At 61.8% G+C, this 14,185-nt stretch overlaps 1 protein-coding gene across 1 annotated transcript; it reads right to left on the bottom strand.

The window, feature by feature from the left end:
- Window positions 1-3,643: 3,643 nt before the first annotated feature.
- Window positions 3,644-7,403, bottom strand: LOC134565310 (occludin-like; the record flags this gene model as incomplete). The annotated part of the gene is made up of 2 exons (XM_063424831.1): window positions 7,336-7,403; window positions 3,644-4,347 (listed from the first exon to the last, which is right to left on the bottom strand). A coding segment is annotated over exon 2 (702 nt), but the record flags the coding sequence as incomplete, so codon positions are not given.
- Window positions 7,404-14,185: the final 6,782 nt, after the last annotated feature.

Raw genomic sequence — 14,185 nt, 5'->3', positions numbered from 1 at the left:
CAATCCCAAACCTCTCAAAATCCTAAACATTCCTGAATCCCAAACCTTTCCTGTCCTTCCCAAATCCCAAACCATCCCCAATCCCAAACTTTCCCTTCCCAAATCCCAAATCCCAAACCTCTCCTGTCCTTCCCAACCCCCAAATCGTTTGGGATTTAGGAATGTTTGGGATTTGGGAAGGACAGGGAAGGATTTGGGGTTCGGGATTTGGGAAGGACGGGGATTTCAGAAGGACAAGGAAGGTTTGGGATTCAGGAAGGACAGGAAATGTTTGGGATTTAGGAAGGTTTCGGATTTGGGAAGGTTTGGGAAAGACAGAGAAAAGTTTGGGACTGGAAAAGGACAGGAAAGATTTGGGATTGGGGAATGTTTGGGATTTGGGAAGGACAGGGAAGGGTTTGGGGGTTGGGAAGGACAGGGCAGGATTTGGGGGGTCCCGGTGCCCCCACCCGGGTCAGTCCCGGGTCAGTCCCGGGTCAGTCCGGCCGGCCCGCCGCCGGGCTGGAAGTGCCGCATTCCAGCCCCGGCGGGAGCGGCCCCGGGCAGGGACGGACCGGGAACGGGAACGGGAACGGGGGCCGGGAACGGGGACAGGATTGGGAACGGGAACGGGGCCGGGATTGGGAATGGTTCAGGACTGGGATGGGGAACGGGACAGGGATTGGAATCTGGGAATGGTTTGGGGCTGGCGCGGGGCAGAGCAGGGGAGGGGATCGAGGGGGGCGGGGCTGATTCCTGAATCCCAAATCTCTCCCTGGCCCTCCCAAATCCCAACCCCAAACCTTCCCGATCCCAAACCTTCCCCGATCCCAAACCTTCCCCGATCCCAAACCTTCCCCGATCCCAAACCTTCCCCAACCCCGAACCTTCCCAAACCCCGAACCTTCCCCGATCCCAAACCTTCCCCGATCCCAAACCTTCCCCAACCCCGAACCTTCCCAAACCCCGAACCTTTCCTGTTTTTCCCAAATCCCAAACCTTTCCCTGTTTTTCCCAAATCCCAAACCTTCCCCTGTTTTTCCCAAATCCCAACCTTCCCCTGTTTTTCCCCACCCCGGCTCCGCTCCGAGGTTTTTACAACCGGCGGAGCAAAGTTCCCGAAACCGGAACCGGCCCCGTCCCCTCCCCGAAACTCCCGGGAGCGGCCGGAGGGGTTATCCCGGGATTTCCTGCGTGCCGGGACTGTCCCGGTTCCTCTCTCCCCGGATTGTCCTGGTTTTCCCAGCCCAGGATTGTCCCGGTTTTTCCCACATCCCCAGATTCTCCCGGTTCTTCCCAGCCCGAGATTGTCCCGGTTTTCCCACATTCCCGGGTTGTCCCGGTTCCTCTCTCCCTGGACTGTCCCGGTTTTCCCACAGTCCCATCCCATAAATCCCGCTCATCCCAACTCCTCCCTGCTCCATCCCGGTTTTCCCTGCGGCCCCAACTCATCCCATAAATCCCCCTCAGGTGGGATCGAGACCCGGACACCCCAAATCCCGTTTGGGATTTATCCCAAATCCCGCGATCCAACCGCTCCTGGGGGTCCCTCCTGTGGGATGAGCCCCATCCCAAAGATTCTCTGGGGTTCCCGAGCCCCAAACCTTCCCAAATCCCAAACCTTTCAAAATCCCAAACCTTCCCAAATCCCAAACCTTCCCAAATCCCAAACCTTCCCGACCCCAAACCTTCACGAATCTCAAACCTGTTCTATCCTCCCCAAATCCCAAACCCTTCCCTTCATTCCCAAATCCCAAACCTTTCAAAATCCCAACCTTCCCCAATCCAAACCTTCCCTGTCCTTCCCAAATCCAAACTTTTCTGTGGGAGTCTCCTCCATGGGGGTCCCTCCCTCCCCTTTTGGGGTCCCTCCCTCATCTCCTGGGATCCCTCCCCTCCTGGGGGTCTCTCCCTCCATCCCTCCCCTTTCTGGGGGTCCCTCCCTCTTTTCCTCAGGATCCCTCCCTCAGCTCCTGGGGTTCCCTCCCTCCCTTTTCGGGCTCCCTCTCCCCCTGGGGTCCCTCCCTTCCCTTTCGGGGTTCCCTCTCTCTCCTTTCGGGGGTCCCTCCCTCACCCCCTGGGCATCCCTCCCTGCCCTCCTGGGGGTCTCTCCCTCCCCCTTCGGGGTCACTCCCTCCCCTTTCTGGGGGTCCCCTCCGTCCTCTTTCGGGGTTCCCTCTCTCTCCTTTCGGGGGTCTCTCCCTCACCTCCCGAGGGGGTCTCTTCCTCCATCCCTCCCTTTTCGGGCTCCCTCTCCCCTTTCTGGGGTCCCTCCTCCCCTTTCTGGGGTCTCTCCCTCCCCTCCTGGGCATCCCTCCCTCTCCCCTTTCGGGGATCCCTCCTCACCCCCCTGGGCATCCCTCCCTCCCTCCCCTTTCTGGGGGTCCCTCTCCCCTTTCGGGGGTCCCTCCGTCTCCCCCTGGGGTCTCTCCCTCACCCCCTGGGCATCCCTCCCTCCCTCCCCTTTCTGGGGTCCCTCTCCCCTTTCTGGGGTCCCTCTCCCCTTTCTGGGGTCCCTCCCTCACCCCCTGGGCATCCCTCCCTCACCCCTTTCGGGGGTCCCTCCCTCCCCCTTCGGGGGTCACTCCCTCCCCTTTCTGGGGGTCCCTCCCTCCCCTTTCGGGGTTCCTCTCCTCCCCTTTCGGGGTTCCCTCTCTCCCCTTTCGGGGTTCCCTCCCTCCCCTTTCGGGGGTCTCTCCCTCACCTCCCGAGGGGTCTCTTCTTCCATCCCTCCCTCACCCCCTGGGGTCCCCCCCTCCCTTCCCTTTCAGAGCTCCCTCTCTCCTCTCTCGTGGTTCCCTCTCTCTCCTTTCGGGGTTCCCTCCCTCCCCCTTTGGGGTCCCTCTTCTCCCCTTTTTGAGGTCCCTCCCTCCCTTTTCGGGGTCCTCTCTCCCCCTTTCTGGGGTCCCTCCCTCTCCCCTGGGCATCCCTCCCTCTCCCCTTTCTGGGGTCCCTCCCTCCCCTGTCTGGAGTCCCTTCCTCCCATTTCGGGATCCCTCCCTCCCCTCCTGGGCATCCCTCCCTCACCCCTTTCTGGGGTCCCTCCCTCCCCTTTCTGGAGTCCCTTCCTCCCCTTTCTGGGGTCCCTCCTCTCCCCCTGGGGTCCCTCCCTCACCCCTTTCTGGGGTCCCTCCCTCCCCTTTCGGGGTCCCTCCTCCCCTTTCGGGGATCCCTCCCTCCCCTCCTGGGCATCCCTCCCTCTCCCCTTTCGGGGCTCCCTCCCTCTCCCCTGGGGTCCCTCCCTCACCCCTTTCTGGGGTCCCTCCCTCCCCTTTCGGGGGGTCCCTCCCTCCCCTTTCGGGGCCCCTCCTCCCCTTTCGGGGATCCCTCCCTCCCTCCTGGGCATCCCTTCCTCCCCTTTCTGGAGTCCCTTCCTCCCCTTTTGGGGTCCCTCCCTCTCCCCCTGGGGTCCCTCCTCCCCTTTCTGGGCATCCCTCCCTCCCCTTTCTGGGGTCACTCCCTCCCCTTTCTGGGGTCCCTCCCTCTCCCCTTTCTGGGGTCCCTCCCTCACCCCTTTCTGGGGTCCCTCCCTCCCTTTTCGGGCTCCCTCTCTCCCCTTTCGGGGTTCCCTCCCTCCCTTTTCGGGCTCACTCTCTCCCCTCCTGGGCATCCCTCCCTCTCCCCTTTCGGGGTCCCTCCTCCCCTTTCTGGGGTCCCTCCCTCCCTTTCCGGGCTCCCTCTCCCCGCTCACCTCCTGCGGGTCCACGCTGCAGTAGTGGTACAGGTACTGGTTGATGACGGTTCCCCCCGCGTACACCTGGCTGCACATGGCCAGCAGCGGGCTGTACAGGTAGCCCCCTCCTCCCATCTGCGCCTGCGGGTTCACGGCCACCACGTAGACGATGGTGGCCACCAACTCCAGCAGCGCCAGCGCCGCGCTGGTGGCCAGCACCGCCAGGTAGAACCGGCGGGACCGAACCGAGCTGGACCGGCTCAGCCCGGCCACCAGCAGCCCGAGCTGGGCCAGGAAGCAGAGCACGGCCGCGGCGATCATGAAGGCGTTGGCGGCCCGCGGGTTGGTGACCCCTCCGTAATACCCTCCGTATCCATATCCATAATTCACCCCGCTGCCGTAATATCCCGATCCATAAAACCCTCCCAGGCCGTTCCCGTAAATCCCGTAGCCGTATCCGTAGTCCCAGGCCAGCGTGGAGGCCACGCAGGCGAACACGGCGATGCAGAGCAGCAGCGCGGCGGCGCCCAGGGCTCGCACTAGCCCCGGGGGCGAGGACCAGCGGTAGAAGCGCTGCGGAGCGTCCAGGGCGAGCAGCGAACCCGGCGGGGCCCAGGCGGGGTCGCCCCCCGAGGGGTGAGGCGGGGGTCCGTAAAGGGTGGAGGGGGCGTCGTAGGGTTTGGGGGGCAGCATCGCTGTGGGAGAGAGAGAGAGAGAGAGGAGGGGAGAGGTTGTGGGAGGGGCTGGAGGAGGAGGAGGAGGAGGAGGAGGAGGAGGAAGGACTTTGGTCGCTTCGTCACCGCCTGGCGCCGCCCGCGGCGGGGAGGGACGCGGCGGGGAAACTGAGGCAGGGAGTCACTGTGAGGAGTGGCAGTCACCTCGATTTCACGGGGAAACTGAGGCACGGAGAGGGAGCCGGGGAGTTGGAGTGGGCCCCGGTTTCACCGGGAAACTGAGGCACGGAGTCACCGCCCGGAGTCGGAGTCACCTCAGTTTCACGGGGAAACTGAGGCACAGAGTCGGAGTCGGGCTCGGTTTCACCGGGAAACTGAGGCACGGAGTCCTCGGTTTCGCGGGGAAACTGGGGCAGGGAGGGAAATTGAGGCAGGGAGGGAAACTGAGGCACAGAGTCCTCGGTTTCACCGGGAAACTGAGGCACGGAGTCACTATCGGGAGTCGCAGTCACCTCAATTTCATAGGGAAACTGAGGCACGGAGGGAAACTGAGGCAGGGAGTCGGAGTCGCCTCGGTTTCACCGGGAAACTGAGGCACCGAGCCCTCGGTTTCGCGGGGAAACTGGGGCAGGGAGGGAAACTGAGGCACGGAGTCACCGCCCGCAGCCGGAGACGCGGCGCGTTTTAGGTGGAGAAACTGAGGCACGGTGACTCAGCGGCCACGCCGGGCTCTGGGTGTCACCTCCCTGTCCCCTCCCGGGACTCTCGGTGTCATCTCCCTGTCCCCTCCCGGGACTCTCGGTGTCACCTCCCTGTCCCCTCTCGGGGCTCTCGGTGTCCCCTCCCGGGGGTCTCGGTGTCACCTCCCTGTCCCCTCCCGGAGTTCTCGGTGTCCCCTCCCGGGACTCTCGGTGTCCCCTCCCGGAGTTCTCGGTGTCCCCTCCCGGGACTCTCGGTGTCCCCTCCCGGGGCTCTCGGTGTCCCCTCCTGTCCCCTCCCGGCACCCCGGGGATTTATCCGGGGATTGTTTTTGGAATTCTCGGAGCGGGAAAAGCGCCCAGGAGGGGCCCCCGCGCTGGCCCCGAGGGGGCCGCCCTAAGCTGATGGGGCGGATTAAAAATCAAAATAATCGCGGTGAAAACAATTATAAAAGAAAAAAAAAACCAAAACAAAACGAAAATGTAATAAAATTTTTAAAATAGTTTTTAAAATAAGTAAATAAAAATAAAATAAAATAAGATAAAATAAAAATAAATAAAACCAAAAAATAAATAGAACAAAAAATAAAATAAAGTAGAAAATAAAATAAAATAGAAAATAAAATAAAATAGAAAAGAAAATAAAATAGAAAATAAAAAAAAAAAAAAAAAAATTAAAATTAATGATCGTTATGGAGGAGCATGTCAGGCAGAGCTGCGAGGAAAGCGGGTTGGAAATTTTGGGGTGGGGGCCTCAAAATCATCAAAATCCATGTGAGGACCCCAAAAAACCCCGGACCCCTGCGGGAAATCCAAACCGGGCAGTACCGGGGCTCGCTGGGACCCCCGGGAAGGGCGGGGGGAGTTTTGGGGGGGCCCAAAGGCACCTCCCAAATCCCAAACCTGCCCAAATCCCAAACCTGCCCAAATCCCAAACCTTTCCCGTTCTTCCCCAAATCCCAAATCCCAAACCTTCCCCGATCCCAAACCTCTCCCGTCCCTCCCAGCCCCGCACCGCCCGCGGTTCCGGTTCCCTCAGTCCCAAATGCCCCGGTCCCCCGTTGGACCCCGCGGTTCGACCCCACCGGGGACCCCCGGGACCGGGGCGGGGGCACCGGGAGGAGCCGCGGGGCCCCGGGGCGGCTCCGGGACCGGGACCAGGGCGGATCTCGGGGGAACCTCGGTACCGCTCCAGAATCCCGGTACCGGTACGGACCCGGTGTGGGGAACTCCCCGCTTTGGAATCCGGTACCGGTACCGCTCCGGAACCCCGGTACCGCTCCGGAACCCCGGTACCGCTCCGGACCCGGTGTGGGGAACTCCCCACTTTGGATTCCGGTACCGGAACCCCCTCAGGAATCCCGGTACCGGTACCGGTGTGGATCCCAGTGATCACCCCGGTACCAGTGTGGGCCTGGTGAGGATCCCGGTACCGCTCTGGAATCCCGGTACCGGTACCGCTGTGGACCCAGGCTGGGGCATTCCCTGCTTTGGAATCCGGTACCGGGGCCCCGGACCGCTCTGGAATCCGGTACCGGCCGGATCTGGGAGCGAGTGGGGACCCGGTGGGGACCCTGGTACCGCTCGGGACTCCCGGTACCGGTACGGACCCGGTGTGGAGAGATCCCGGCTTTGGAATCCGGTACCGGTACCGCTCTGGAATCCCGGTACCGGAGGAGAGCCAGGTGCCGGTGTGGAGCTGCTGAGGACCCCGGTACCGGTTCCAGTACAGACCCGGTGTGGGGCGCTCCCCGCTTCGGAATCCGGTACCGGAACCCCAGAACCGGTCTGGAATCCCGGTACCACTCTGGGATCCGGTACCGGAACCGGTACGGACCCGGTGCGGTGAATTCCCCTCTTTGGAATCCGGTACCGGGACCCCCTCAGGAATTCCCGTACCGCTCTGGAATCCCGGTATCGGTACCGGTGCGGAGCCGGTGCGGGGAACTCCCCGCTTTGGAATCCGGTACCGGTACCGCTCCGGAACCCCGGTACCGCTCCGGAACCCCGGTACCGCTCCGGAACCCCGGTACCGGTACGGACCCGGTGTGGGAAATTCCCCGCGCTGGATTCCGGTCCCGGTCCCGCTCTGGAACCCCGGTACCGGTACCGGGCAGAGCTCCGGCCGGGCCCCCGGTGCCGCAGGGGAAGGACGGGACCCCCCCCCTGCACAACGACACCCCCGGTTCTCCCTCCCGGTCCCGCCCCGGTCCCGCCCCGCGCTGCCGGTCCCGGTGCCGGTGTCGGTCCCGGTGCCGGTCTCGGTCCCGGTGCCGGTGCCGGTGCCCCCCGTGCCCGCCGCGCCGCTCACCTGCCGCCGCCTCCGCCGCTTTGTTCACCTTAAAATGGCAGCCGGGAGCGGCGGAGGCGGCGGCGGGACCGGCCCCGGGACCCGCCCCCGGGGAGGGCGGGGGGGCACGGCCGGGGCCGCCCCCGGGCACGGAGGGGTTAAAACCGGGGGAGGGGCAGGACCGGAGAGACCCCCGGGCACGGAGGGGTTAAAACCGGGAGGGGAGGGGCAGGACCGGGAGGAATCTGTGGGGGAGGGGAGGGTGAAATTGGGGGTGAAAAGGGGAAATTGGGGACAGGAGGGTCCCCAAGGGGGCGTGGCAGCTCCAGGTGTGTCCCCTCCCCCACCCCCACCCAAGGGTGCTGTGGGTGGGGCTGAAGCGCCGCCCCCTCCCCCCCCTCCCAAAATAAAAATTTGGAGAATTTCACCCCCCCCAAAAAATTTGGAGAATCTCACCCAAAAAATAAAACCCCTTGGAGACACCAATAAAAAAAAAATCTTGGCGATCGTCCCCTAAAAATCTTGGAAAGCCCCCCCAAAAATATTGGGGACCCCACAAAAAATAAAAACAAAACCAAAATTTGGAGACTCCAACAAAACCTTGGAGACCCCCCCAAAAAAATCTTGGAGATCTTTCCCCCCAAAAAAATCCTTGGAGACCCCTCCCAAAAAACCCCTGGAGACTCCAAGAGAAAATCCTTGGAGACCCCTCCCGATGATCCAGGCGGGATCGGGAATGTTGGGGTGGATCCCAAGGGGGTCAGGAAGGATCCAGATGGGATCAGGATGGATCTCAATGGGATTGGGAATGATCCAGCTGGGATTGATCCAGCTGGGATCGGGAATGTCGGGGTGGATCCCGACGGGATTGGGAATGTCGGGATGGATCCCGACGGGATCGGGAATGATCCAGCTGGGATCGATCCAGCCGGGAATGAGGTGGGTCCCACCGGGATCGAGGTGGATCCTGCTGGGAATGACCCAGCTGGGATCGGGAATGATCCAGTCAGGATTGAAATGGATCCTGCCGGGATCGGGAATGTCGGGGTGGATCCCACCAGGATTGGGAATGATCCAGCCTGGAATGATCCAGCCGGGATCGAGATGGATCCAGCTGGGATCGGGATGGATCCAGCCAGGATTGATCCAGCTGGGATCGGGGATGTCGGGATGGATCCCGCCGGGATCGGGGATGATCCAGCCAGGATCGAGATTGATCCAGCTGGGAATGGGGTGGATCCAGCAGGGATTGAGATGGATCCAGATGGGATCGGGAATGATCCAGCCTGGAATGATCCTGCCGGGATCGGGAATGTCGGGATGGATCCTGCCGGGATCGGGATGGATTGTCTGGCCATGGTGACACTTTTGGGGACACAGCTCCTGACTGTGGTGGCCTTTTGGGGGGCACTTTTGGGGACACGGCCTTTGGTGGCGGTGACACTTTTGGGGACACTTTTGGGGACCCCCACCTCTGGCCATGGTGACACTTTTGGGGACATGGCCTTTAGTGGCAGTGACACTTTTAGGGGCACTTTTGGGGACACATCTCCTGGCTGTGGTGACACTTTTGAGGACACCACCTCTGCCTGCGATGACACTTTTGGGGACACTTTTGGGGACCCTTTTGGGCACTCTTTTGGGGACCCTTTTGGGGACACAGCTCCTGGCTGCAGTGACACTTTTGGGGACATTTTTGGGGACACCACCTCTGGACGAGGTGACACTTTTGGGGACACTTTTGAGGACCCTTCTGGGGACCCTTTTGGGGACCCTTTTGGAGACACAGCTCGTGGCCGCAGTGACACTTTTGGGGACACTTTTGGGGGCACTTTTGGGGGCACTTTTGGGAACACAGCTCCTGGCCCTGGTGACACTTTTGGGGACATCATGTGTGCCCATGGTGACACTTTTGAGGACACTTTTGGGGACATCATGTGTGCCCATGGTGACACTTTTGAGGACACTTTTGAGGACTCCACCTCTGGCTGTGGTGACACTTTTGGGGACCCTTTTGGGGACAATTTTGGGGACCCCACCCCTGGCCATGGTGACACTTTTGGGGACCCTCTTGGAGACACTTTTGGGGACCCTCTTGGGGACACAGCGCTGTCCCCACCCCTTGCCCCCGCGGCTCGCGGTGTCTCCCGCCTTGTCACCAGCTCGTCCTCGAAGGTGACGCGCCTGTCACGGGCCGGCGGCGATGTCGCGACACGAGGGGCGGCGCTGAGGTGTCGCTGTCGCCGCGCCGAGGGACAGGGCGGGGACCCGGCAGGGATGTCCCCGCTCCTGGTGACACCCGCGGCCACCCCTGGAGGGGACACAAAAGCCGCGTTGTGGCCGTGCCTCAGTTTCCCCCACCCTCAGCCATCCCTCCTTGGTGACACCGCGTGGCCACCGTGTCACCACCGTGTCACCACCGCGTCCCAGTCCCCCCCACCCCCCGGATCCCAGTTTGGACTGGGATGAGCGGGAAGCGCCCACTGGTGACCCTCAGTGTCCCTTGCTGTCCCCTTGGGGACACTTTTGGGGTGTCCTGTCCCCGCCACCGCCGTTACCTGCGCGTCGCATAGGGAGGGGACAAACGCGACCCCCCCCCGGGGCACAGCGCGATGTCCCCTGGCTGCTCCGCGGTGCCACCACCGGTGCCACCACCGGTGTCACCACCGGTGTCACCGGTGCCACCAGGCAGCGCCACCACCGCCAGGCACCGCGCGTTAATCATTGACAGCCCCGCGCCACCCCCGGATTGTCGCGCGGGGCCACCACGGGGCCACCACCCCTGGAGTGGCCCGGGAGTGTCCCCAAAAAGGGTCTGGGGTCCCCCCAAAATCCGCCCCAAACCCCGAACCCGCCCCACGCGGGGTTTGGTCACCCCCTAAAAAAGGTGCCGGGGGAAAAGAAAGAAAAATCCTCCAAAATGGCCCAAAATCCCCCCAAAACTGCACTGAAATCCCCCAAAACCGCCCTAAAATCCCCCTGAACCCTCTAAACTCCCCAAAATCGCCCTAAAATCCCCCTGAACCCTCTAAACTCCCCAAAACCGCCCTAAAATCCCCCTGAGCTTCCCGCTAAAATCCCCTAAAACCACCCCAAACCTCCCTAAATTCCCCAAAACCGCTCTAAATTCATACAGCCCCCCGAATTCCCCCCAACCCCCCCAAAATCGCCCTAAATTCCCCAAAACCACCCTAACATCTCCCTAAACCCATTAAACTCCCCAAAACCGCCCCAAAATCCCCCTAAACCCCCCTAAAACCACCCCAAAACCTCCCTAAATTCCCCAAAACCGCCCTAAATTCACACAGCCCCCCCGAATTCCCCCCTAAACCCCCCAAAATCGCCCTAAATTCCCCAAAACCCCCTAAATTCAAAAAACCCTCCCCGAATTCCCCCCTAACCCCCCCAAAATCGCCCTAAACTCCTCCAAAACCGCCCCCAAATCCCCCTAAACCCCCTAAAACTACCCCAAAACCTCCCTAAATTCCCCAAAAACCCCTAAATTCAAACCCCTCCCCCAAATCGCCCTAAATTCCTCCAAATCCCCCCTGAACCGCCCCAAACTCCCCCAAATTTCCCCCCAAAACTCCAAAAATCCTCCCTGAAACTCCTCGAATTTCCCCTAAAACCCCCAAAATTCCCCCCAAACCCAAAAATTCCCTCCAAACTCCAAAAATCCTCCCTGAAACTCCTCGAATTCCTCCCAAAACCCCCAAAAATTCCCCCCAAACCCAAAAAATCCCCCCAAAAATCCCCCCCAAAACCCCCCAGGTGAGCAGAGAGCGACGCGTTCAGTTCAGGCTCCTTTAATTTGCGCCTCAGCCCCCCCAAAACCCCCCCAAAATCCCCCAAAACCCCCAAAATCCCCCAAAAATCCCCCCAAAATCCCCCCGACCCCCCCCTCCCCGCGACCCCCCCTCAGCTCGGGGGGTCCAGGGCGGTGGGGGAGGGGTCCTGACCCCCCCTCTCGGGGGAGGGGGTGGGGGATGGGCTCAGTATTGCATCCAGGGGTGCCCCCCCCCCCCAAAAAAAAAGACCCCCCACCCCCACTTTAAACCTGGGGGGGAAACTGAGGCACAGAGAGGTGACAGTGACATCGCCAAGGTCACTTGGGGGGGGGCGGAGCCAAGGGATGGAGACCCCCCCCTCCTTTAAAATTAAATTAAATTAAATTAAAATAAAATATAAAATAAAATAAAATAAAATAAAATAAAATAAAATAAAATAAAATAAAATAAAATAAAATAAAATAAAATAAAATAAAATAAAATAAAATAAATAAAGCCCCCCCACAAACTTTGGGGGGGTCACCAAAAGTCGCCCCCTCTCCCCAGCCCCACCCCCCACCCTGTCCCCAAATTTGAGCCCCCCCCCCCCCCAAAAAAAAAATCGCTCGGGGCTCCTGATTTGTCCCCTCTGTCCCTTGTCCCCTCCCCTGCCACCCCCTCCCCCTCCCCAAAAACCCCTCCTGGAGGCTCCCGCTGTTTGGGGGGGGGGTCCCGGGGGGATTTTGGGGGTCCCCGGGGGATTTTTGGGGGTCCCGGGGGGATTTTGGGGGTCCCCGGGGTTTTTTTGGGGGTCCCCGGGGGGGTTTGGGGGATCCCGGGGGGATTTTGGGGGTCCCCAGGGGGGTTTTGGGGGTCCCCGAGGGGTTTGGGGGGGTCCCCGGGAGGGTTTGGGGGGTTCCGGGGTTTTTTGAGGGTCCCCGGGAGGGTTTTTGGGGGTCCCGGGGGGTTTTGGGGGTCCCCGGGAAGATTTTGGGGGTCCCCGGGAGGGTTTTTGGGGGTCCCCAGGGGGATTTTGGGGTCCCGGGGGGGTTTGGGGATCCCGGGGGGGTTAGGGGGTCCCCGGGCAGATTTTGGGGGTCCCCGGGGAGGTTTTTGGGGGTCCCCAGGGGGGTTTTTGGGGGGTCCAGCACAGTGAACGCAGGAAGTTTATACAGAGCTTTCCAGAACAAAGCTACTGGGAACGGCCACACGATGGCCAGAGATTAACGGGGCCCCCCCGGGACCCCCCCCTGAACCCCAAAATTGCGGCTGGGGGGGTGGGGGGGCACAGAGGGGTCAGTGACACCCCAAAACCGCGGTCAGAGATTAACGGGGCCCCCCCGAACCCCCAAACCGCGGTCAGGGGGGTGGGGGGACACAGAGGGGTCAGTGACACCCCAAAACCGCGGTCAGGGGGGTGGGGGGACACAGAGGGGTCAGTGACACCCCAAAACCGCGGTCAGGGGGGTGGGGGGACACAGAGGGGTCAGTGACACCCCAAAACCGCGGTCAGGGGGGTGGGGGGACACAGGGGGGTCAGTGACACCCCAAAACCGAGGTCAGGGGGGTGAGGGGACACAGGGGGGTCAGTGACACCCCAAAACCGCGGTCAGGGGGGTGGGGGGACACAGGGGGGTCAGTGACACCCCAAAACCGCGGTCAGGGGGGTGGGGGGACACAGGGGGGTCAGTGACACCCCAAAACCGCGGTCAGGGGGGTGAGGGGGGCACAAAGGGGTCTCTGACCCCCCCCCCAGCACCCCAAAACCGCCCACACGGGGGTGGGAGGACACCAAGGGGTCACCAAGGGGTCACCCCAAAAGCGCGGCCATGCAGGTGACAGGGGGGGACACTGGGGTGTCCCCAAGCCCCCCCTCCCCCCATAATTCACAGTCCAAAGGGGTGAGGGGGGGATAGAAGGGGACACGGGGGGGGGTCCCCAATTCCCCTCAGCCGCTCTCTGAGGTGACAAAAGGTGACACGGGGGTGTCCCCACGACCCCTCACCACATTTCCCACAGTCCAAAGGGGTGAGAGGGTGACAGAAGGTGACCCGGGGGTGTCCCCTGGGTGTCCCCAAGACCCCTCCCACCCCAATTTCCACAGTCCAAAGGGTGAGAAAGTGACCCGGGGGTGTCCCCACGACCCCTCAGCCGCTGTCCCAGGTGACAGAAGGTGACACGGGGGTGTCCCCTGGGTGTCCCCACCACCCCCTCACCCTATTTTCCACAGTCCAAAGGGTGAGAGGGTGACACGAGGTGACCCGGGAGTGTCCCCTGGGTGTCCCCACGACCCCTCAGCCGCTCTCCGAGGTGACACAGGGGTGTCCCCACAACCCCTCACCCCAATTTCCACAGTCCAAAGGGTGAGAGGGTGACAGAAGGTGACATGGGAGTGTCCCCTGGGTGTCCCCAGCACCCCCTCACCCAATTTTCCACACTTCAAGGGGTGAGAGGGTGACACAAGGGGACTCGGGGGTGTCCCCACGACCCCTCAGCCGCTCTCCGAGGTGACAAAAGGTGACACGGGGGTGTCCCCACGACCCCTCAGCCGCTCTCTGAGGTGACAAAAGGTGACACGGGGGTGTCCCCACGACCACTCAGCCGCTCTCTGAGGTGACACAGTGACGCAGGGGTGTCCCCTGGGTGTCCCCATCACCCCCTTTCCCCATTATCCACAGTCCAAAGGGGTGAGAGGGTGACAAAAGGTGACACGGGGGTGTCCCCACGACCACTCAGCCGCTCTCTGAGGTGACACAGTGACACGGGGGTGTCCCCTGGGTGTCCCCATCACCCCCTTTCCCCATTATCCACAGTCCAAAGGGGTGAGAGGGTGACAAAAGGTGACACAGGGGTGTCCCCACGACCCCTCAGCTGCTCTCTGAGGTGACAAAAGGTGACACGGGGGTTTCCCTGGGTGTCCCCCAAGGCCCCCACCCCATTTCCCACAGTCCAAAGGGGTGAGAGGGTGACACAAGGTGACACACGGGTGTCCCCACCACCTCCTCTCCCCATTTTCCACAGTCCAAAGGGTGGGAAGGTGACCCGTGGGTGTCCCCACGATCCCTCTGCCGCTCTCCGAGGTGACAAAAGGTGACACAGGGGTG

The sequence above is a fragment of the Prinia subflava genome, unplaced genomic scaffold (genome assembly GCF_021018805.1).
Source record: "Prinia subflava isolate CZ2003 ecotype Zambia unplaced genomic scaffold, Cam_Psub_1.2 scaffold_161_NEW, whole genome shotgun sequence".
Lineage (NCBI taxonomy): Eukaryota > Metazoa > Chordata > Aves > Passeriformes > Cisticolidae > Prinia > Prinia subflava.
Note: the sequence above shows the minus strand (reverse complement) of the source record. Positions and strands in the feature narration are given on the sequence as shown.